Below are 26,872 nucleotides of genomic sequence, written 5' to 3' on the forward strand. Positions count from 1 at the left end.
ATTTACCCTTATATATTTGATACTCTTTAATCTAGTACTACTGTTAGAATCAGTCCTATTTTTTTCTTTAAATGTTATGTCTAATAGTATCTGAAAAACATCTGAAATATCTTCCCTTTTAAGATCCAAACTTTCCATAATAAATTGTTCTGAGATATTATGTTTTGTTATCATTAAAAACAGACAATAACAGAGAAACAAAATACTATTTTTTATTAGAATTGTCTTTCTATAGGCTAGTATATAAACTATCCTTTTGATATACTGTAAGCATTCACAACTATTTAATAACTGACAGTGGGTTAGAATGCAATTGTCTTTTACTTTTTTTCTAACTTGTATTCATTGACATCTTATCATATGATTCAAAATACTATGATTATTTACTTTTAGACAGGAAGGAGTAACCTGGACAGTTCTTAGAATTTTCAGAACCCCGCAGCATCACAAAAGTGCTCATGGCTCTACTTAAGCTGCTTCAGGCTGGTCCTCATGACAAGGACTTACAAATGAATAGTTTATCAGCTACAATTCACACAAAAGTCCTCATGAGTAAATCCAAGCCACCTCTACGCAACACACCAATCCCTCAAACCCTGCCAACACCCCCCCCCAAAAAAAAATGTCAATGTTAACCACTAAAAAGCTTTTCTATTTAAAAAAATAACATTTAATGATTCAGTAAGCACTATTTGTATCAGATATTTAATATAAAGTAGATTATCATAGCATATAAGCTTGCATTAACAGAATAACAGTTATGTGTGATCCAGGTTTAACTTGTAAAAGGGTGAATGTTATTCTAATTATTTCATAACATTCCAGTAATAACTTTTCTACATGCAAGAAACTATATTTTTTATACTTTGTGTATACCATAGCATAACTTTCCTGGGTGCTATTGCATGCCAAGTATACTATCAGCAGCAAGCATTCAAAACTATGTATTAACTGACAGTGGTTTAGAATGCAGTTCACTGTCTTTTGCTTATTATCTACCTTCTACTATTTGACATCTTACATGATTCAAAATAGTATGATTATTTACTTTTAGACAGGAAGAAGTAACCTGGAAACTTTTTAGAATGTTCAGAACTCCTGCAGCATCACAAAAGTGCTCATGACTCTAAGATGTTTCAAACTAGTTTTCATGATAAAGGCTTAAAAATGAGCATTCCATCACTTACAATTCACACAAAAATGATTGCAAGTGAATCCAAGCCAACACAAATTAACCCTCAAACCCCACCACACCACCAAATCCCCCCCAAAAAATTCAAAGTATTTTAACCACTAAAAAGGTATTGTATTTAAAAAAATAACATTTAATGATTCAGTAAGCACTATTTGTATCAGATGTTTAATATAAAGCAGACTGTAATTTTTTTAAAGAAGACATAACATATAAACTTGCATTAAAAGAATGACAGTTATATGTGAGCCAGATATAATTTGTAAAAGTGTGAATGTTACTCTCATTATTTGATAACATTCCAACAATAACTTTTATATATGTAAAACGCTATATCTGTATACTTTGCTTATAACATAGCATGTCTTTCCTGGGTGCTACTGCATGTGAAGTATACTATCAGTAGCAGACTACTAGACCACTTTAAGAATTCAGAATGCAGCTTAACATGCCTCTTTAGTGTCATTTGTTGCATCTTATATAATATTTAATAATACATTACATAACTATGCCATGCTAAAAGAAAGTGTGCCACCTAACGCACATTTTATCATAATAATGCTTAATTTTTAATAAAATGAATAGTTTAACCTTTTAAACTTTAAATGAAAACAAGTGGCTTTAATTTCCTATATAGTTAAAAGAATCAAACTAACATTTTAAAAAGGGAACTTGTAACCATATGAAGCAGGGAAAGAAATAAATGATTTACCTTGCAAAAAGTAATATCCAGCACCTGTTCATAAGTATTCAAGCACTTCTTTAAATTAATAAGAATTCATAACCATGAAATACATTGATTTTCATTTGTCCTTCAGTTTTTTACTGTTTTTGTCTTTTATTAACCAGCCATCTCTTGCTGCATTTCTCTTCAAAGAATTTGACAGATTCAAGTTCATTTCTTCTGTTTTTTTCTAGAATTTTATTTTTCTGTATAAAGTCCACTACATTTTCCAAGCTGTTAAAAAGCGTCCTTCCTTCCTTCTCGTAGATGAATCCTTATTTTTGCTGGAAACAAAATTTATGCTTTTATATTGTTTTTCTTTAAGATTTTAACAAGTTGCACTCATATTTTCCCTTTGACATCACTAATGTTGAATAGTCATTGTCAAATCTTATAGCATTTTCTTTAATTTTAACTGGATAATTAGTCCATGCAGCTTTTAAGACTGAATCCTTATCCTGACTTGAGAAAAATGTTAAGATCACTGACCTTGGTAAAGGTGGGTTTCTTTTTAAAGATGAGTTGGACACTGATCTATGTGCCCTTTTGCTACCAAAGGAAAAAGATTCAGGCAAGTTCAAAGTTTTAGGCAGCCATGTATTAAGGAATTGAATCATACTGTCTCCTTCTTCTTTTTCAGGAATCATGTAAATCCTGAAGTTATTCCTTCTAGATCTGTTCTCTAAGTCTTCTATTTTTTTCCCAGAATAAGTTGTTTTGTTTCTGAAGAAATTCAGTGTTATTCTTATGTTTAAGTAATCTTCCATCAGAATCAGACATTGCTTCAATATTCACGATTTATAATGACTGTTGTTTAACAGATGCACTCAGCACTTCAACTTGTTTTTTTTTACATTCCTCTTTAAAATTGTCCATTTTGCTTTCTAATTTATCTGTCTTTACAGATAACTCATTGATAGCTGTAGTTATCTATGAAAGTTCAAGAATCATGTTTCCAGTCCCACACACACACACAAAGGCAGAACCACCACATCTTCAGAGGCACTTTCAATAAACCTTAACCCCCTCCCCTATACATCCCTAAGATGAAATGGGAAAAAGTGACATTAGACACTTATACTGTAACTGTAATAAATACCCAGCCAAAACCACATGATACTCATTCTTTTAAGAAGCACTCATCTGCCAAATAAAGGAACCCTTATAAAAGAACTGAGTATTTGGATTTATTACAAGACATGAGGACAACTCTTCCACCCAGCGGAACTAACTAGGACTGAAGAAGCATCCTGAGACCACAAGAGGGAGAAGACTTAGCACAACAATAATTTTCTTCCTCCAGGTGCAGCAAGTTGACCGATTTTAAATGAAATTTTGCTTTATCCCTCGGTGTTCTTTTTACACCAAGGCTCCACAACTTGCTAATCCAAACACTGGGACTGAGCAAATAACACTACATGTGTTATATATATATATATATATATATATATATATATATATATATATATCTGAAAGACAGCCCATTATAGTACTGGAATACTGCAACAGTGATCTAAGGAAGGACATAGTTCCTGCTTCTCTCTGAAAGTACTATAATTCACAAAGATATTTAGGGGTATTTGATGACATTGTGACTAAAATCTTTGCATGTTACACTACACACCATGCTAGCTGCATCTTCCTAAGTGTGTTAAGAAAAATGAATAACATAATAATCCATTACTAGGCAACCACTTGATTGTGTAATAACAATAATATCTTTACCTTTTGCTCAACATTGATGCTGTTTTCTACTTTCATTTCTTCAACTTCTGCATCTAAACAAACAACAAAAAATAGCTCTTAAAATGTTATTTTTATAATATAAAGTTAAAAGTGATAGCAATATGAGAAGGGATATACCTCACAGTAAGATAACACAATGAACTGCAGAATGCATAAAATTGCAAGAACCTTAGAAAAAACAGCACCTAAACATCTGAATTCATAGCAAGGCAACAAATGACTTAACAGTGGAAAGTGTCTCACTGAAGCATAACTCTAACTGTCAGGTTACATTACTGTAAACCCAAACTGTAGGATGCTGTTTTATGAGCAGATATACTACAGACCTAGAAAAGCTGAATGACCACACTGATCTCATTGCATGGGGCATCACCTATTTACAGTTTCAGTTCTTTTTCCCCTCTATTTGCAAAGTTTACAGTATACTTTTCCATAAATCTGCTGCGTGATTATTCATGTTTCTGCAACCCAGTGTTCACATTTTTTTTCTTATTGCTAAATGTTTCTTTTTAATTCTCAGTACTTCAGTATTAACTCACTCTACTAAAATGAATGATTACTATTTTCAATGGTACTAAACAAAAATGTCAAGGATAAAGTCAATGTTGTGTAGATCTTAAACAAGTGCTTTTACAACTAACAGCTACCACCAGCTCAAATTTTCTAAATACATGCTTAGTACATGTAGAAGGGCTCACCAGTTCTGCAGGCATACAGGGATAATGCCATGACTATGGTCCAGGTGTTCAGACTTCACGCAACAACTCAGACAGCAGATGGAACTGGTGGGGCATTGGAATTCACATGCCTATCCTTAGGGTATATGGAACAGGCTGTGGTACACCATGTTACTTCAGAGAGGGGAGAGTGATGCAAATCATCTCCTCGAGGTGGGTGTTCAGCTCACCAAGCCATAAGTTGGTAGTAGCCTTTGTAGCAGGTATACAGAAGTATGCACCTGCATGGAGAAGTCATTGTGGACCTCCATAATGATGCAAACTGCATCTTCCCTGTATAGGAGTGAAATTAGGGCCAGTAGCAACACCCTCATAGCTGGAATGATGGCAAGGGTCAACCAACCCTCACGACTGCCAGGATGACCTTCCCTAGAAGGTCTTGCATCATGAAGCTTGGAGGACCCCCCACCAAAGAGAACAAATGAGCACAAATCTATCACAAAGAGGTTTGATGGTTGACAGGAATGGGGGCACAATACCTGGGAAAAAAATACATGCAAAAGTGTTTACATCTCCAAACTGGGGATCTTGCTGCAAAGTCTACAATCCAATAATCTCCTTCTGAACATGCCATACCCATGACTCACAGTAATTTACTTGCTGGGAAATATAATTAGTTTATCATAGCCAAATCCAACAGATACAATTTTACTGAACAAATCCAAACAAAATGCTCTTTGTTTAAAAAAGCAGGAAGTACAGAATATGAAAGCTATGGACTTACTACAACTATAAATCTGTGTTGTCTGCTTCTGTCCTTCCTCAATAGATGGGTCTTCAGATCCTAATCTCAGATCCAACTCATATTACATATAACCTCCTCCTGTCCCCAGCATTACCTTAGATTAAGTTTACCTACAAATTTATGATGGAAGAGATCCTATTCATAAAAAAAAACAGAGTCCCTTATTGCAACATTCTGCTTATGTTCTGCTCTAGAGCTCAAACAGTATGTGAATATACCCAGGAGAAAGACCATATCATCATAACAGAAACTAATATGGTGAACTTCCAAAATGATGGAAGGGTGAAGGACAGAGGAAAGTTGAGGAAAGACAGAAGCAGATGACACAGATCTATTGTTATGGTAAGAACATAACTTTTGTATCTGAATTTGTCTATTCCTCAACAGATGGGACAGAGTCCCCAGCTAATAAACTCTTAGGATGGTTTCATGGAAAGATATTTCAGAGGATGGCTGAACCAAAAGCAGCCCAATCTCTATTGACTAAATCCAATTTATGAGAAACAAATGCATGAACATTGTACCAAGTGGCAGCAGTATAAATATCATCGATAAAGACCTTTAGAAAAGGTGGTAGAAGGAGATGCAGATCAAGTCGAACAATCTTTAATGGGTGTGGATATGATCTGGCCTTTCTCCTTATAGACATAAAAGATGCAGCCGGATCAAAACACTTTGGAGACTGCTTACCCCAGTTATGCTTTTGAGAATGAAAAGCAATTGATCATACTTTCTAATGTTATTGGTACAGTTAATATAAAAACTAAGCAGATGCTGTACGTCCAACAGGTGCAGTGTTTACTCCCCATTGTTGGCAAAATCCAGGAAGAAAACCAGTAGATTGATTAGTTTAGTGAAGTCTCGGTAGCTACTTTAGGAACGATGATGGGTCTGTCCATAAGGATATGCAACCTTATGAAAAATAAAGTAAGAGGTTTTGCAAGACAGGGCCTGTAGTTCTGATACTCTATGCCTGAGGTGATTGCCACTAGTAACAATGTTTTCCAGGCCAGAAATTTATGTCCACTTTGGCTGCAGGTTTGAAGGGATGTTTAGTAATAGCTTTTAGCATAATAGTAATATCCCAAGGAGGAGTTAGATCCTTAAGGGGGAGTTTAATTAGGAACGTGCCCTTATGAAAGCTTTGAATAATCTAAGACGAGCAATGAACGACTGACTTTCCCCAACAGGAAAATTTGAAATGCAGCCAGCTGGAATTTTATAGTATAGCAATTGGACCAGTTGTGAAAAGCAGAAGCCAGAAAGTATAAAGCTCCTAGAAGAGGAGCTAAGAAAGGGTCCCGGTTCCATTGGGAAGCCAGATAGAGAATCTTTTCCATCCGATTTTGTAAGCCTTTCTGATAGATGGCCTTTGGGATGATGAAATCTGGATGGGGAAGAAAGCCTGGACTGATTAGCCATCACTGGAAGTAAAGAAACCAGGTGGTTAATCTGAGGACGTGAATGTCTGTTTGAGACACAAGATCTGGATTAGGGTCCAGTATCCAAGGGGGGTATAGCAAATGAGGCCAGAGGAAGAGAAACCATACCTGTTGAAGCCAGAAAAGATCAATGAGGATGACTGTGAGATTCCTCTTCCATGTTTTTTGTAAACATTTTGGGATGAGATGAGTAGGAGTAAAGCATACAGGAGTCTGAAGAGCCAAATGTGGGTCACAGTGTCTCTCTTGGTGACTCTGCCTCTGGAGGGATCAAGGCAAAGTACCTGCTGCACTTGATGTTGTGAGGAGAGGCAAATATACCGCAGCATGATCAACCCCTGTGACAGAAAATTTGCTCTGCCTCCACTGCAGTGAGAGACCACTTGTACGGTTGAAGGATAGACCTGCTCAACCTGTTGACCAGAACACTGGATTTCCCAGGATGTGCATTGCTATGAGAAAGCAACTAGAAGATATCACCCTTTGCCACAATCTCACTGCTTCTCCACAAAAGTGATAGGACCATGATCCCCCCTGCTTGTTGATGTACCAGACTACCAACAATTTATTCACCTGAAAGGATATCACCCCTAGAGGTAGGACATCCTGAAAGACCTGCAATGCTAGAAGGACTGCCGTCATCACCAGAACACTAATGTGAAGAATGCCCTTGGAGAGGGGCCATGTGGCTTGTGCAGTTATTCCCATGTAGTGCCCCCACACCCCAGTTGGGAAGTATCCATGGTCACTGTAAGCTTCAGAGAAGGAGGGACAAAGGAGCAGCCCTGAGACTTTTGGAACTTGAGCCACCACTGTATGTGTGTCCTGCAAATGTCTGTTTAATGTATTCAAAAATCCCTGGGATGATGTCTGATGAAATAGTACTGAAAATGTCCACTGGAGAAACCTCATGCTGTATCTGTCCAGGGGTCTAGAGTAAGTGAGGCAGCCATAGATCTTAGTTGCTGAAGAATCAGTTTCACAGGTGGCTTCTGACAGGAAAGGACTTGTACAGCTTGATTATATATGGTGGTCAATCTGTTTCCTGAAAGTCTCGTAACTGACATGCTATATCCAGGTGAGCACCTACACATTCTATTGTCTAGACCAGGAGAAACATGTACTTGTGTAAGTTTACTGTGATACCCAGTTGAGAGTAAAGGTGAATCCAGGAGTCCCTGGCATGGATGTAGAGATTAAAAAAAGAAGGCTCCTGAGTTCTACTAGTTCCACCAAGTACTTGCTCGACACAGCACAGTAAATCAGAAGCCACGAACTGCTGCAGTAAAATTCCTTTTATTTAAAAACCATCCAACAAATAAGTAGTTCATCTAGTGCTCCTAGATTTCATCAGAACATTGATTTGATGTATCCTGGCTATTAAATAGTCAATTTACCCGCCAAAAATACTAATGAATTAGCTTAATTAATTATTCCAATATAATATATTCTTAAAGCTCTAAATACGTTTTTGAAAAAACATTTTTTAAAAAACCTTGTTGTTGTTATACTACATAAATAACTGTATAGGTAGTATATACTATCCTAGATACATAGACAATATTTTATAGACAATAATTTATACAGTAATATCATGTTATTTATGCTCTTATACAAGTGAATAATAAAAGTCTAAAAACCATAAACAAATAGGTATTTCATATATATACATCCATTTTCATTATATAATTGTATCTAACCTATCTAGTGTAAATAACATTATGTTCTTAACAATGGCTTAGTGGGTATGACCTCATTTAACAATGTAGCAGCTGCCACTTGATTTCTTTTTCGCCCACTATGGCCTTTATATTGCCTCCTCTGGGATTGGGGCTGACCACCTCCAATATCCCAAACTTAAAGTTATTACACAATTCATTATTTATTATATGCCTAGATAGTGCATTATTAACATCTTTCCTTTTTATGCAATATAAGTGGTCATATATCCTGTTTTTCAAATATCTGTCAGTCATGCCGACATAATAATTCTCACATGTGTCACAAATGGCCAGATATATAACATGCCTACTGAGACAATTCCCATTCTTAAAATAAATCTTGGTTCTATTTTTATCCTTTAAAGTTATTGATTTACCTTCAAAAATATATTTACAGTAATTACAGCATCCACACCTCGTAGTGCCCTATTAATGCGTGGACCCTCTTTGCTGGAATTCTGTTTTATTTGGATAAGTCTCTGAAGGCTGTTGCCTGCCTTATATACAAAATTGAAAGCGGTGGGTACTTTGTCCTTCACTGCTACATCATTTCTTAATATGTGCCAATGCTTAGATATTAACTGTTTAATACTATGAGTTTCATCCCCATACTTCAAAATGCATGATCTATTATAACCTGAAACATCATTTATGTCATTTGTCCTTTTATTGGGTATTCCTTTGCCTATCAACGGGTAATATTTATTACCCCATTCCTGTGTGATGTACTGAGCTAAATCTCTTAACATCCTTTCTGGATATCCCTTTCACCAAACAAGGTCACCATGAAACTTATCTCCTTCAACACTTAACTGATGTCATCCTTGCAGCCCTAATCATTTGCCCTTTCACTATATTGTATTTTACTTTATATGTGTGGGCACTGGAGAAATGCAAGTAGCTATTACTAATGTATCCTTGATTGAAATGCCTTGCCATCTGTGTAAACATATACATCTAAGTAATTAATCCCTTCCCTACACCATTGATGGGTAAATTTAAGATAGGGTGGTATTATTGATATAGTTTACAAAATTTTCCAATTCATCAATACTTCCTTTCCAAAGCAAAAATATATCATCCAGGTATCTAACGATTTTGATATCTTCTGCATCCACTCAGTGTTGTGAATGTATGTTGTTTCAATCCAAAAGGACCATATTAGCATACATGGGAGCATGCTGCCCCATTGCCACACCTGTGACCTGTTTATAATATTCACCTTCGAAAAATATATAGTTATAATCCAATACAATTTCCATAAATGATGTAAGTGTTATGATCTCATCATTGTGCAACCCACTGAAGTTTTTCATGCTTTGAATAAAACTTTCTATTCCTTCGTGTCTAGGAATACATGAAAATAGTTCCTTAACATCAATGGTTACAAAAATAATATTAGATGACCACAAGTCCTGTGTGAATATCCCCAAAAAGTCCCAGGAATCCTTTATAATATGTGGTATGTTTTTAGGATCAAGTCTACTGTAGGCAATATTAACTTGATTCAACGATGACACTTCGTACTGTTTTGTATCATTCAATATTTCAAATATTTTGGCACTATATTTTTCCTGATCATAAAGTACAATACCCCCACCCTTACCAGGATCCTAACATCAGCTGCACAGATATTATCTATAGCCTTACATATAAAATTATTTTGATTAGACTCTTTTTTAATATATTTTGCTTTTCTATATAGCTTATATATGTCAGTTTGTATAGCTTTCTCAAAATTTTCTAAGGTTTTAACCATGGGTGGAGTAAAATTACTCTTTCTACATAGTTGTTTATTGGTAGATACTGTTTGTATTCTATTTTGAAAATACCCTAGGTTGAGCTTCATAAAAACAACTTCAATTCAACCAGAGTATCAACTAAATCCATAGATTTGTCAGGTATGAATTTCATACCTTTTGAGAAAACCTTTATAATGTCCTCATTAGGTGTGTAGCTACTATAATTATAAATTTTGATATCTGACTCTATCTTTTTATTATTTTTGCACTTCACTTTGATAATATCTGTGCAGCTGATGTTAGGATCCTGGTAGCCGACAAGGGTGGGGGTATTGTACTTTATGATCAGGAAAAATATAGTGCCAAAATATTTGAAATATTGAATGATACAAAAGTGTCATCGTTGAATCAAGTTAATATTGCCTACAGTAGACTTGACTCCTTTCTAGAGGAATTCTTACTAAATGCACAAATAGATGAGGACCTTTATAAATTTTTAAGAGTAGAATATCCAATTCTGGCTACTATAAGAGGCATCCCTAAGGTTCATAAAATTCTATAGACCCCCCCTTCAGACCCATAATCTCAGGAAGTGCAAGTAAGACCTTCCCATATGGAAAAGTGGTGGACACCAGACTTAAGCATATGTATAAAAACATACCACATATTATAAAGGATTCCTGGGACTTTGGGATATTCACACAGGACTTGTGGTCATCTAATATTATTTTTGTAACCATTGATGTTAAGGAACTATTTTCATGTATTCCTAGACACGAAGGAATAGAAAGTTTTATTCAAAGCATGAAAAACTTCAGTGGGTTGCACAATGATGAGATCATAACACTTACATCATTTATGGAAATTGTATTGGATTATAACTATATATTTTAAGGTGAATATTATAAACAGGTCCTAATATGGTCCTTTTGGATTGGGAAACAACATACATTCACAACACTGAGTGGATGCAGAAGATATCAAATTAGATACCTGGATGATATATTTTTGCTTTGGAAAGGAAGTATTGATGAATTGGAAAATTTTGTAAACTATATCAATAATACCACTATCTTAAATTTACCCATCAATGGTGTAGGGAAGGGATTAATTACTTAGATGTATATGTTTACACAGATGGCAAGGCATTTCAATCAAGGATACATCAAGGTGAAACGATAGTAATAGCTACTTGCATTTCTCCAGTGCCCACACATATAAAGTAAAATACAATATAGTGAAAGGGCAAATGATTAGGGCTGCAAGGATGACATCAGTTAAGAGCAACGTGTTGAAGGAGATAAGTTTCATGGTGACCTTGTTTGGTGAAAAGGGATATCCAGAAAGGATGTTAAGAGATTTAGCTCAGTACATCACACAGGAATGGGGTAATAAAATAAAAGGACAAATGACATAAATGATGTTTCAGGTTATAATAGATCATGCATTTTGAAGTATGGGGATGAAACTCATAGTATTAAACAGTTAATATCTAAGCATTGGCACATATTAAGAAATGATGTAGCAGTGAAGGACAAAGTACCCACCGCACCGAATTTTGTATATAAGGCAGGCAACAGCCTTCAGAGACTTATCCAAATAAAACAGAATTCCAGCAAATGTGGATGCTGTAATTACTGTAAATATATTTTTGAAGGTAAATCAATAACTTTAAAGGATAAAAATAGAACCAAGATTTATTTTAAGAATGGGAATTGTCTCAGTAGGCATGTTATATATCTGGCCATTTGTGACACATGTGAGAATTATTATGTCGGCATGACTGACAGATATTTGAAAAACAGGATATATGACCACTTATATTGCATAAAAAGGAAAGATGTTAATAATGCACTATCTAGGCATATAATAAATAATGAATTGTGTAATAACTTTAAGTTTGGGATATTGGAGGTGGTCAACCCCAATCCCAGAGGAGGCAATATAAAGGCCATAAAAGAAATCAAGTGGCAGGGTTAAATGAGGTCATACCCACTAAGCCATTGTTAAGAACATAATGTTATTTACACTAGATAGGTTAGATACAATTATATAATGAAAATGGATGTATATATATGAAATACCTATTTGTTTATGGTTTTTAGACTTTTATTATTCACTTGTATAAGAGCATAAATAACATGATATTACTGTATAAATTATTGTCTATAAAATATTGTCTATGTATCTAGGATAGTATATACTACCTATACAGTTATTTATGTAGTATAACAACAACAAGGTTTTTAAAAGCGTTTTTCAAAAGCGAAGAATATATTATATTGGAATAATTAATTAAGCTAATTCATTAGTATTTTAAATTGACTATTTAATAGCCAGGATACATCAAATCAATGTTCTGATGAAATCTAGGAGCACTAGATGAAAGCGCTTAACTACTTATTTGTTGGATGGTTTTTAAATAAAAGGAATTTTACTGCAGCAGTTCGTGGCTTCTGATTTACTGTGCTGTGTCGAGCAAGTACTTGATGGATGTAGAGATCTTTGACAGGAGAGGAAATGAGCCAGTCATCTAGGAACATTCAGAATTCTTTCAGTCTGAGATGAGATGCAACCACTGTCATACACTTGGTGAACACCTGTAGGGCTGTGGTGAGACCAAAGGGCAGGGCCCTGAACTGAAAATAGCTAGGAACCAGCTAGAAATGGAGAACCTTCTGGATCACCTGTCCATCATAATGTGGTAGTATACATCCTGAAGGTCTATCAAACACATCCAATCATCCTTCCTAAACAGAAAGGAGGATGGACTGGATCATGACCATCCGCAACTTCATCTGTCTGATATAGTGGCTGAGGTGACTGAGGTCCAATACTGGCCTGAAATCCCAGGTCGTTTTTGGCACCAAAAATAATCTTGAGAAAATTCCGGATCCATGTTGGTCTGGTGGGACCTCCTAGAAGACATGCATGTCCAATAGCTTTTTTTTTTTTTAATTCCAGAACTGCTGCTTTTCTTTGGGAGTGTGGAATGCTGGAAATATTTTTTGATGGAGGAAGACAACAGAGAAAAGGGATAGAATAGCCTCTGGTTATAATCTTATGCACCTACATATCTTTGATGATGGATGTCCAGGCCTTGAGGTGCAGAAGGAAGTGCCCTGACTTCCTCCAGACAGCAGCAGTCAGACAACCCTTCAGGAGTGCTGATAGGGCCTCTCAGAGTATGGACCTCAGAAGCCCTGGTTTTGTGGACCACAACATCCAGCATTAGAATCCCCCACCCCTTTGCCATGGGGGTCTATCTTCAGAAGTGTTCAGACAAAACTCTTGGGACTTCTAGAACCACAGTTTCTCACCTCCCCTCTGGTTCCTAGAGAAGGAACTCTGGGGGATAAAAAATGATATTCTAATGGCAGAAGGGATTTTCATCTTTTTCACTCCTGGGGAGTAAGTCCTTGACTTTTAGTCTGAAAAGAGTCAAGCCATCACAGGAGGCATTCACAAAGGACATACTGAAGTGCTCTGCAAAGTCAGACAAATGCATCAAAGCATGTCTCCTTATGGTAATGCCTGTACCCACAGCACTCAAAGAGTCATCAGTCACAGTGAAGATCAAGCACGTCAAGGCACTGGAAAGGGACTGTAGGGCGGCCATTAGTGAGTCTGCCATTTTCTTGCCCTCTGCAGATATGGAACCTAAGAGAGAGATTTGGAAAGTGCCTTTGTCAAATCTCTCTGAAATCTCTTCACATGTGCCAGGTAGTTCTGAGCCCTCAGTATCACAGTAGCTGAAGTGTAAACCTGCTTCCCAACTTGTCCAATGCCCTAGGTTCCCTGTTAGGGGGATGGACAGAGAAGCTGTTCTTGACCAGCTCCTTTTTAGTGACTTTAGTAGCTGCTGCCACTACTACTGAATCAACTGCCAGACCCTTGTTCCAATGAGGATGATCTTTAGGTGAGACTGAAAATTTATCTGGCTTGCACAGGATGGGCTTATCCATGTCCAGTTCCTTCCAGGCCCACTTCTATATCAAGCTGACCATCTCATCCACAGGAAGGACCACCCAAGAAGAAGTTGGGCCAGACCCGAAGGCCTTGAGAAACACTGACTCCTCCTAGGAAGGGGCTTCAGAGGACCATTCATCTTTATGTCTCAATAGTGCAAGAATCTCCCTGAGTGAGATGTCCTCAAGTGGTGAACTGGGAGTCCCTCTCTGCTTCATCAAAGTTGGTGTCTTCAGTTAATGATGTCTGTGGGGAGTCCATGTGCCTCCTCTTGCATGTATGCTTACAAGGTGCCTCTGCAGTGGGATGCCAGCAAGGATTTGGAAGATGAATGGGAGTCCTATATAAGGACCATCTAGTGGCTTGGCAGACTGACTGTCTCGATGGGATAGTAACAGCTGGATCAGGACCCAAGGATTTCCAATGGGGGATGGATGCATCCAAGTGCATAACAGAGGTCTGCTCACCAGGAAGGAAGTATGGTCACTCAATAGCCTCAAAAGCGAAGCTAATGCAGACCCAGAACCCCCCAGTAGGAGCCAAAGCATCTAATCCAGGTTGGTCCTAGCACCTGATCTGGAAAGACTCCAAAGCTGATGTCGGAGCTGAGCTATCTAGCACTGAAGCTCCAAGAGGAAGGGACAGCTCCAAACACTTCAGAGTTGTTTACTTACCCCTGGATCTGGTGCTGATGCTTTAACTCTAAGATCCTTTCAGATTTTAAATGCTCATAGCAGGTCAGGTCAGAGATGTCACCAAGTAGAAGACAACCAAGTCTTCAGATTTGATAAGGACCACCCTTGGGTGAAACTGGGATCAGAGACAGTTCCTGAACCTGGAGGTTGGATCAGGGTAGGAGTGATCATAGGAAAAGGGGAAGGACCGAAGCTTGAGAATTGAACCAAGGTCAGAGAAAGGAGAACCCCCAACTGAATTTGGGTACTGAGGAACTTCCTCATCATCCTATCTCCACTTCTAAATGAATCTTATAGATGGGACTGCTCTGATGGATGAGGATGTGGAAGAAGGTCTGGAGAAGCAATGCACTGGCCTTACTTACAGGAAGGGGGAGTACAATCTAGGAGACACTGGCTTTGGGGAAAACCTGGGCTCTGGCAGAGGTGGAGTATGGGATCTGATAACTATAAAATTCTGCAGAAGTTTCATATCCAACAGTCTTGGAAGCAAGTTTTGGAGCCAGAGCTGAAGAAGCAACCAAAGAGAGAGTGATCAGGTGAATTCTTCTTAGCCATTTTATGTCTGTCCCAGGGCATCATGGTAGAAAGAGAGTCTCCGGAAGCAGAAGAAGGAGAAAGAGGTCAGGATGAGTCTGAGGTCAAGGCGAGTCTCTTGTGAGGGCTGGGAGAATTCCCTTCAGAACAAACTTGTTCCAATATTCAATAATGGCTCCCTGGTTAAAGGCAGTGCAAATTCAGCAATCTTTATCAAGATGGGCTCTACCCAGACAATGAACACATTTAGAGTGAGCATCCAATCTGATGAATTTGTGGCTGCACACCACATATTTCTTGAAACCAAGGAGTTTCTCCACTCTGTAAGGAAATATTCAAACCACAAGAACAGCAGAGTAAAACAACAATACTGAAAAAACTGCCCTAAAAATTCAAAGAGAAAAACAATCAAACACTATACACCAATGGTACATAGAAAACATGCCATAACACTAAAAAAAGGAAAGGCAAGTATAACTTTTTTTAACAGGTAAGGGAAGACTCTCTCTTCTCATTTATGCACCATATGGTACATCGGGTAATACCAATTTTCAATGCACATTGTTTCTGTAGAAGGTATGGGTTTTACGGGCTCAAATCGCTAGCCTATAGATGAACCTTCCTCGGAGGGTGCACCATACACATCTACATGCACACACACACACACCTAGGGCCAATTTAGAATGTCCAGTCCACCTATTACAGGTCTTTGGAATGCATGAACACAGACAGGACATACAGACTCCACACAGAAGGCACCCCAGTCAAGAACTGAACCAGAGAACTTCTTGCTGTGAGGCGACAGCGCTAACTGATACAGCATTATGCCATGACTAGACAGAAAAAGTATCTAAATATATCAGAGGTTAAATCACTTAGCTGAAGTAATCCTGAGCAAAGGGGACCGTGTCTGCTTGAATGAGTGGCAAATGAGATCTGAGGCAATATTGCGGTCCGGATGGCATCACAGGTGTGTGTGTGTGTGTGGGGGAAGTCTGACTTCTGAATCTAAAGTCTAGAGTGGCTAAAGTTAGATCCAAGGCTAAATCTTAAGACTCATCCATTGAGGAACGGAAGGAAGAAACAACATCAGATCAAATATTTCTCTTGGAGACACAGATTCCAACACACTTATGACATGCTGATAGTCAGTGAACTGATAGTCTATTCAAATGAGCTGCAAATGAGATCTGAGGTAATGTTGAGGAATGGAGGGGATTCTGGGTAATGGAAGGAGACAGAGCTTTAAATCCAAAGTCTAGCATGGCCGAAATCAGAACCAAGGTCAGATCTGAAGACCCATCCATTGAGAAATGGACAGAAGAGACAACATAGATCAAATGTTCCTCTTGGAGAGACAGATTCTAACACATTTATGACAGGCTGACAGTCATTGAGCTCTCCCACCATTGTATTACAACCAACTGAGAAGCTGGTGTATTTAGTATACAAACAGAAATTTCCTTGATGTCACAACTTTAAAGATATTAGAGTTCAAAAGGACAGTCTCAATGAAGTTTGTTCTGATGCAGCCAGCCTTGATAAATTATAACAGCCCCACTTGGAAGTCTAACCATCCCACACTAGACCTATACCTGCTGATGAATATCAGTCAAGAATGTGCTTAGAAACAAATCAATTCCTTAATGTGGCAGGGAAAATAAGGGCCCAAAGTGCTTAGGTATTTTTTTTTTAAACAACAAACATCTTTATTTAATTATCATGTATGACATACGCCATGTTACATTTACATAAATGATAAATTACTACAAACCACAAGGACACAATCTCAGTTGCAAACACTATACATTCCTAATCTTGCTGACACAACTGTAGCTGGAAATATTATACATCACTTTTAACATATCCAGTCATTGTTAGTCAACCATAGCTCATTCAAATCCTGCCTTCTTTTAAACCTTGTTCTTCCTCTGCATGCATTGAACCCACAGTTCCCATTTTTTCTTATGTAATTTGCTCCTACCCTTTTCTAAAGTTCCCAGTTCCAGTTGTTTTAACTCTGTTACTATCTTCACTACTTCTAGTAAAGTTGGTTTAGACTCTGATTTCCATTTCTAGTAACTGTTTTTGGCAGCTATCATAATTAGACTTGGAGTGTTTAAATATTAATAAAACAGTTACTGAAAATCAAAAATCTATACAAACACATAAGCACATTTGTCTTGCACTGAAGAATCCATCAGACTGCTGAACTATGTACAATACCATACTTACATACTAAAAAATACTGGATCAGTCACGTAACTTTCACTATTTAAAATAAATGCCAGAAAAGTATCACAAATGACAGAAGACTGTTAAAAAAATATTCTTATGCTGATGATATCATTTATTACATATTCCCCTATTCTTTCTTTTAAACACTACCTTACAATTAATAGCCCCATTCAAACATAGGGACTTACTGGCATTCAGTTTAATCTGCTGTAACTACTCTTTATATTCCACTTTATCCTCTATATGTACTCCCTCACAATCTTCTTTCATATAATCATTAACACTGTTAACTCTTTATATTCTACTTAATTTTCTATATCCACTCCCCTACAATCTTCTTTCACATAGTTATTAAGACTGAAACTAAACTTCTTAAAATTCTCATATGACAGTGACTGTTTGTACAAGGTTCCAACTCAGCAAAAGCTCCTCATAGTCCTGCAGAGTGGTGCTAGCAGCAGAGAGACGAAAAAAAGTGACTGCTAAACTGATTTAAGTATATTTTGCTCCTATTACCTTTGCAACCGTCTTTCCTCGCCAAAAAGCGAGTTATAACTGCTGTTTTACCTGTTTAAAAGCTTGTTTTGTTAAATAGTTTTTATCTGCACATTAAAGTTTGTCTTTTGTCGAATTTTATCTGTTGAGGCTGCTCACTCAAGTGCGCTAGCCTGTGTTAAGCAATTACTGTGCATTTCCTGCTGTTGGTCCTTTAAAAAAGAAAAAAACAAAAAAATATCCTTGTTTCCCGCCTTTCCTGACCTAGAATAGTCCCTAATACAGGCATTGCTGTATTCTGGACTTTGGTATAGTTCCTGTGTTGCCCATTTCCTTATGTGGATAGAAGGAAGCTTCTTTGTTCATCAGTGGGAGTGGGGAGCTTTGAGCAGCCTATCTGTCCCTGGAGGAGTGATCTCAGCACAGAATCTTGTAGTCTATTGGTTGTTTTGGGCTAATGTCTAGCTCTTTCAAGTCCCCTGTATAAAAACCCGCTTTGGTGTGGTTTTTCGCTTGTTCCAACTCAGCAAAAGCTCCTCGTGGTCCTGCAGAGTGGTGCTAGCAGCAGAGAGGAGAAAAAGAGTGACTGCTAAACTGATTTAAGTATATTTTGCTCCTATTACCTTGGCGACCATCTTCCCTCGCCAAAAAGTGAGTTATAACTGCTGTTTTACCTGTTTAAAAGCTTGTTTTGTTAAATAGTTTTTATCTGCACTTTAAAGTTTGTCTTTTGTCGAATTTTATCTGTTGAGGCTGCTCACTCAAGTGCGCTAGCCTGTGTTAAACAATTACTGTGCATTTTCTGCTGTTTGCCATTTAAAAAAGAAAAAAACAAAAACATATCCTTGTTTCCCGCCTTTCCTGACCTAGAATAGTCCCTAATACAGGCATTGCTGTATTCTGGACTTTGGTATAGTTCCTGTGTTGCCCATTTCCTTACTTGGATAGAAGGAAGCTTCTTTTTTCACCAGTGGGAGTGGGAGCTTTGAGCACCCTATCTGTCCCTGGAGGAGTGATCTCAGCACAGAATCTTGTAGTCTATTGGCCGTTTTGGGCTAATTTCTAGCTCTTTCAAGTCCCCTGTATAAAACCCGCTTTGGCGCGGTTTTTCGCTTGTTCCAACTCAGCAAAAGCTCCTCGTGGTCCTGCAGAGTGGTGCTAGCAGCAGAGAGGAGAAAAAGAGTGACTGCTAAACTGATTTAAGTATATTTTTTTCCTATTACCTTTGTGACCATCTTTCCTCGCCAAAAAGCAAGTTATAACTGCAGTTTTACCTGTTTAAAAGCTTGTTTTGTTAAATAGTTTTTATCTGCACATTAAAGTTTGTCTTTTGTCGAATTTTATCTGTTGAGGCTGCTCACTCAAGTGCGCTAGCCTGTGTTAAACAATTACTGTGCATTTTCTGCTGTTTGTCCTTTAAAAAAGAAAAAAACAAAAAAATATCCTTGTTTCCCACCTTTCCTGACCTAGAATAGTCCCTAATACAGGCATTGCTGTATTCTGGACTTTGGTATAGTTTCTGTGTTGCCCATTTCCTTACTTGGATAGAAGGAAGCTTCTTTGTTCACCAGTGGGAGTGGGGAGCTTTGAGCAGCCTATCTGTCCCTGGAGGAGTGATCTCAGCACAAGAATCTTGTAGTTTATTGGCCGTTTTGGGCTAATTTCTAGCTCTTTCAAGTCCCCTGTATAAAAACCCGCTTTGGCGCGGTTTTGCATGATTTTGCGCATAGCGCAGCATCAGGCAGCGCCGCTCAATCGGGTTTAAACCATCATTCCCGGCTCCACAAAGTCTGCTCTTCACTTTTTCCCTTATAACTGCTTTATCTCTCAAATTAAACACCCTATTCTCAATCTAAAGCCATACACTAGCTCATATAAGCAATTTTATGTTAGCACTAATAAACTAAAAGCACTACATCCCCATATACTCCCTTTGAGTACCTTGTCCCCTATTGGTCCTTCTTGATTCAGTAAAAAGGAGTTCCCTATACTATTCTAGAATGTCCAAAGGTCAGTTGCTGGTTTCCTCTCCAGTCCAGCTGGTGAATCTGGGAATCCTGAGGCAATGTTACAACTGCCTCATGTACACAGACAACCCTCTCCTCCTCCCAACAAGTTCAAATATATGTGAGAGATGCATCCATATAGCCAAACTGGAGGCTGAGCTCTCTCAACTCAGTACTGGCATAACCAGTCAGGAGGAGAAAGTAACCTCACACACCACAAATCCAGTCTCACATAGTCAAAACACAACAGTAAACCAAACATATAAACACACTAAAACATACTAGGGGGCTCTAAATAAAAATCTGCCTAAGCAACAGAGACCTCCAAAGCAGACATCCAAGCAACAGCTACCCCAGAACAAAACACGTGCAACACATAGCCCACAAAGTCAGTGTGCCAAACAGTCACAGCCCTTAAGGCTAAACAACACACCTAATACACTGGTAATAGGTGACTCTATTGTCAGACACACTGATGTCCCGCTCACCAGGCTGAACAAGGAGAAGGTCACGGTGAGCTGCCTGTTGGGCGCTAGGATCCGCCACATAACACATGCACTCAGGTCACTCCAAAGCAAGTACAAATATGACTCAGTCATTGTCCATGCTGGTGTGAATGACCTGAGACATACCTCCCTGGACTACATGAAAAGAGACATAGAGGAGCTCTCTGATCATGTAGCCCAGGCCAGTATGACCCTGACCTTGAGCAGCATATTACCCTCACCAAGAATGATGCCACAGTATAAAGACAAAATGATCAATTTTAACAATTGGCTAAAGTTTTGGTGTCATTCAAAGGGGATCCAGTGTCTGTCAGCCTGGGATGACATGCTCGACAAGCCACGTTGCTTTGCTAGGGATGGCTTGCACCTGTCACCCCTGGGCTTTCGGATATTGGCAAAGGCTCTTGCCACCCCCATAGTGCCTTTTTTAGGCAAGGCTCAAAAGACAAACCCACCACCATGGACAACACAAGGAAAAAGAAACTAAGGGTAATGCTGCTAAACGCCAGAAGTCTAAACCTCAAGATGCACGCACTCAAAGCCCTCCTCGGTATGGAGAACATCGATATCTGTGCAGTGACAGAAACCTGGTTCAAGGCTCCCGAGAGCACCCCAGCACTACCAGGTTATACCTCATATCATGCTTTTCGGCCCCAAAACTCAGACCGAACCACAAAAGGAGGGGGAGTATCCATATTCATCAAAGATACCCACACCTCCAGGTTAATGGCATTGCACGAAGCATCTGAGACCATCCATGTGCAGCTAACAGTGGGCAAAACTGCTTTTCAGTTTCTAGCATGCGACAGACCACCCTCTCCAAATCAGGAATCTCACTCGGCCTTCCTGAGAACACTGGAGAATATGAAGGTCTCTCCAAACACCATTATATTGGGTGACTTGAACTACCCAAACATTGACTGGGAGCATTACTCTAGCTCCAACACCCTAGCCCAAAGGTTCCTAGAATTTATAAACTCAAATGCTATGGAACAACTAGTCACCACCCCCACAAGAGGGGATAACATACTGGACCTGGTCATCACCAACATGGGGACTCTATGCTCCATACCAGAGGTATTCCCCTCATTGGTAAGATCGGACCATAAATTAATCTCACTGGATATCCACATCCCAATCCCACCCACAGCCCAGAAAACCTCAGTGAAAAACTTCTCAAAAGCAAACTTCACACTTCTCAAAAACTAAGTGAAATCCTTCAAGGCCCCCGGGCCTGTGGAAACTACGGCTCAAAACGCAGAATCCTTTATAAACGCATTCTATGGACACCTTTAGGAATGCATGGATCATGCTATCCTAAACAAAACCAAGACCCAGTCTTCCAAAGGCAAGTGTCCTGCCTGGTGGACCCCAGCCATAAATAAGCTGTCCAACAGAAGGAGGAAGCTACTACATGATACAGCAAAATCCCTGAAAGGGAAGGCATCTCTGATCAGTACTAGCAAAAAACTAAGATCCCTCATAAAATCATCCAAAGCCAGCTTCGAGAGAAAAATTGCACAGGACACTAAAGATAATCACAAGGCTTTCTTTAGTTATGTTAGGAACCTGGGTGGCAACTCCCAGATATGCTCAGAGTTGGTCCAAAATGACAAAAAATACACTGAACCCACAGACATTGCCAACATCCTGGCAGACAGGTTCAGTGCAAACTTCTCCCCTCCCCCCTTCCCCAAGAGCAAATATCTGTCTCAGCAGAGTGCTGCCTCCCTGACATCTCAGATGCTCAGGTGAAAGCTGCCCTCTCCAAAGCAAAAAACACAGCATCAATGGGACCAGACGGCATCCCGGGCTGCGTCCTACATGAACTCCAAGAAGAGCTAAAACCTCACATAAAGCTGCTGTTCAACCTCAGCCTTACTACAGGATATGTACCCAAAGAATGGCATACAGCAACATTGGTCCCACTCCACAAAGGTGGTACCTCTACGGACCCTGGAAACTATCGCCCCATAAGCCTGATTAGCCTGGTCTGCAAAGCTATGGAGAGGATCATCATGGAACTCATAAACAAAGATATTGGGGACCTACAGACACTGGATCCTACCCAGTTCGGCTTTGTTAAGGGCAGATCCTGCCTCTTAAACCTGGTCAATTTCTTTGAAACAGTCACCAAGGCCATTGATGAGGGGAAGGTAATCCACACAGCTTACCTGGACCTCGCAAAAGCCTTTGACACAATACCCCACTCGGGCATCATAGATAAGCCCTCCAGCTTAAATATAAACCCCTATGTCATAAGATGGGTTGCAAACTGGCTCAAGGACAGAACCCACATAGTCAGAATTGCTGGAGCCATGTCAGACTCTAAACCAGTTACAAGTGGCATCCCACAAGGCTCAGTCCTGGGACCTCCCTTGTTCGGTATATATTTCTCAGAGTTTCAGGCTAACACGGGAGGACTGTGGCTGACCAAGTTCGCAGATGACTGCAAACTGGGTGCCATAATTGACTCTCCAGCTGACGCAAGCATCCTCCAAAAGGGTCTCATAGAGACGGATAACTGGTGCCAGAGCCATGGCCTAAAGCTAAATGCTAAAAAGTGTATAGTCATACCCTTTCGCAAAAACAAAGTGCCCACAAATTACCACATAGGCGGGAATCCATTAAGTACGGAAGAAGTAATTAGTGACCTGGGGACCCAAGTTGATAGTAATCTCTACTTTGACAACCACATTGCCAAAGTGGTTAGAAAGACCTTCTATATAGCCCACCTTATCATGAAAGGATTCACATCTAGATCAAGGGAGGTCATTGTGCCCCTTTATTCATCCCTCATCAGGCCCATAATTGAATACAATGCCCCATTTGGGATGTACCTTACCAGACACCTGCAGCAACTAGAAAGACCCCAAAAGTACCTCACAAAGAGGATTATGGGACTCAAACAGATGCCATATGCTGCTCGGTTAAAGAAACTCCAGCTCTACTCAGTTGCATACCGCCTACTTAGAGACGATCTATGCCTGACGTATAAAGCCATGCCCAACCCGGAATTAATGAGCATGCTCCACCTCAGAAAATCCAAATCCCTTAGAACTACGTGCTCGAGGGACTTGAACCTCGGCACAGAAATAAATAGGACATGCTGGAGGGACAGATTCATAACCCAGAGGCTCCCTTCGCTCTGGAATAGAATCCCAGTCCATGTTAGGCAGAGCCCCTCACTGACTCTCTTCAAGAGGAATCTTAACGAGTGGATGGGAGATCGTAGATTTACCCCGGGGATTACTTCTGTGTCGCTACTAGACAGAGGCACAGTAAACTAACCTTAAAAAGGGCACAGTAAAATCAGTTCAGAGGGTGGCAAAAGCCAAACACACTCTGGCTAGGCTTATAAATGCCTTAGGGCAGATAGCCTAGTATGAACCTATGAACCTATGAATAACCACTCTCTTATTTTTCATAGCATACCTGTGTTAATAATTTGTATTTTTTTAATTGTTCTAGTTCACTTTCCCATATATAAACTTTTGTATGTTGTTCAAACTGCAACATAAGCCACATTCTTACTGTTAAAAGTAAAATAACCTACAATAGCTATATGTTCAACATTTATAAGTTCCCACCTTATTCTTAGGTTTCTCTCCAAGACATGTCTTTCCCCTCAAAGTGTTGCTTTAAATTTCCCATTTTATTAAAATACATGGGTTTTCCTACCAACACTGGAATAACTTCCTCCTCAGGTGTAGGAATGCCTAAATTGTTGTGTAAGATTTATTTAATCCTTTTGCAATCAGCTATAAACACCAATGGTATGGCTGTGTACCAGTTTTTGACCTCTTTTCCTTGGAATTTATATACTCAGTTGTTGATCTAATTACACTTTCAGCAAAACCTCTGTGACTAAATATTTTGTGTAATTCCCTTATTAAATATTCTGTCCCCATAAAGAATAAAACTAAATGAAGCACAGTGTTGCTAACAATTTTTGTAACTAATAATGGATTCTAAAAATGAACTACCATTCTTCTTACAATCAGTGATTTCCCCAAAACTGCCATCACAGTTGCATGAAAATTCCAAGAAAGATGCACTATTGTTCATAAAATTCACAGACTATCAGTTCTCCCTCACTTTTTGACCAACAAAAAGGTTGACAGTGAATTTACTATACCTTTTTCGAACTCTGGACTAAATGTACTAGTGCATACATTTTTCTTTTCCCAGTATGCCATCACTACGTTGGTATAATTACAGGTCATGTTTGCACCCACTAACACCTTTAATTGGTGAGAAATATGCTTAGCAAACACAAAAAAGCTTGATAAAACCTAATCTATACATTCTGAAAGGAACCTCACTTCCAGTACCACACTGATTTCCTTTTATTAAAATTTTAGGGGATTAACCACACAGAGCAACTTTACATCAAGAATGACAAACTGATCTGTAGCATTCAATGCCAACAACTTAACTTTCTCAAAAAAATTAAAAGTGTCTCTAAAATGAGGGACTGTACTTGACTGCCATTAAAAGCACCCTATATACAAATATTGAAACTGTATCCAGGTTTGATTCCTGACCAGACACTATGAGCCTATAGGTGGATCATTTATTTGCTGGTATATTTTACAGATGCCAAACATATTCTCCAGCCTTAGGTGTGGAATACTGAAATACTCAGCACATTTTGGGAGAAGTGGTTTGATCTAAAACTTTTTCATGCAATCAAGCAATTATATGTCTGTAAGCTTCATTATCTCCTTAAATATTCACTTCTCTGTAACAAGTCTCTTCTGTCAGCATGTTAAATTTTTTTATAAGTATGCACTCGGATTCATCAACATTGTGACACCACCCTTACCTGCTTTCATAATTCCAATGTCTCTGTCATCCGGTAAGTGTTCTATACAGACCTTTTTTCTTTAGTTAAGTAGTACTAGCTTTGTCTAGGTTTATCATTAAGAGAAAACCGTACATCCCTTTCACGTATATTAACAAACAGGATGCAGCACCAGATTAAATGTACTAGGGAAGAGTCAATCTTGCAGGGCATGATAGACATCTGCCCTTAAAAAGCAATCTTAAATTGAGCTTTCTGGTAAAGTTTTTAAGACCTAAAAGAGTCTGACTAACAAGGCTATTGTCTGAGTACTTAACTGTGGCATTGAACACATTTCAAAAGTCTGGTGAAGTCTTCAATGCAAGATGAAATTACTTATGAGCTTGTTTAATATTTTTGATTTTCAGTAAATGTATTATTAATATTTAATCACTCTGAGTCCTTATTTTCCCTGCTGCATTGAGCAATTGGTGATTTGCCTCTGTGTTTTTAATATCTTGAAGGAAAGGAGAAAGATTGCTGTACTGTGTTGATAATAATATGTCTGTTCTGACCTCCCAAATGCAGTAAGGGGAGGGTAGCAATTTGGAAGAAGTCCATTATAATCTACAAATAATAATGAAACAGTCTGTATTAATAATAAGACTTCAGTATTGGAACATCCACTGATTGGAGCCAGTTTTGACAAAGAAAAGTTCACAAAAACTTATGAAAAAGTTGTTGGAATGGCCAGCTTTTTCATGGTTTAAAGATGGAACAGGAATGGATTCCTTTCAGGAACCCATAGACAATACCATTATCATGTTAGACCTGCTTGTTTTAATTAAAGAAGCAGCACTACTTAACATCAAATGGCTGAAAATGGACATTTTTTTTTTATTTCTGCCTCAAAAATAAGGTAGTCTTGAGAGGACTCATAGTTACCAAGATGCTAGCTGGTAACATTTACAGTGAAGAATTTTTGAAGCAGTTGTGGGTGACAAATTAATGCTATGGTTAGGTGTACATGGAAATATTATAACAGCACTATGAAAAAGAGATGTCAAAACTCATTAAAAGGGTTGACAGAACATAGGAAAACATTTATCTTTCAACTGATGAGGAATATGTCTTCCCAAAATAAAAAAAAAAATAGTAAGGATAAGATTCAGAAGGAAGATACCATTCTGAAGATGCAAAAAATAGTAAAATACAAAGGGATGAAAGAGATTACAGGCAGAATCTACACCTGGGGGTTTAGTTAACCAATAAAATGAATGGAGGGCGGGCAAAGGTAATAAGAACTCCTCTGTCAAGAATAGAGTTTTTTAGATCTAAAGTGAATGCCTGTGTGCCAACTACTGAGGTCACCCATGACAGCAGCAACACAGGAAAGGCAGATGGTAAATCAATATGGTTGGGAAAAGCAGTGCACTGCTCAAAAGGGTTAATGGACAAAAATATACTAGCAGCACTCTCCATCTTTCCCACAAAGAAATTCAGTGCTAGTAGTATAAATGAACCCAATACATAGTAACAGAGAGAAAAGGAATGAGAATTATTACAACCCCCTAATCAAACAAAACATGTA

The 26,872-nt window shown here is 38.6% G+C and overlaps 1 protein-coding gene across 1 annotated transcript in view; it reads right to left on the reverse strand.

The window, feature by feature from the left end:
* The window catches only part of LOC122812984 (E3 ubiquitin-protein ligase rnf213-alpha-like), a 1,982,151-nt gene that overhangs the window by 1,014,513 nt on the left and 940,766 nt on the right, over window positions 1-26,872 (reverse strand). Inside the window, 1 exon segment of the mRNA XM_044085079.1 lies at window positions 3,642-3,694. Within this exon segment, the coding sequence (XP_043941014.1) occupies window positions 3,642-3,694 (53 nt within the window).

This window comes from Protopterus annectens, chromosome 10.part0, assembly GCF_019279795.1.
Source record: "Protopterus annectens isolate FY-2018-M chromosome 10.part0, PAN1.0, whole genome shotgun sequence".
Taxonomy (NCBI): Eukaryota; Metazoa; Chordata; order Ceratodontiformes; family Protopteridae; genus Protopterus; species Protopterus annectens.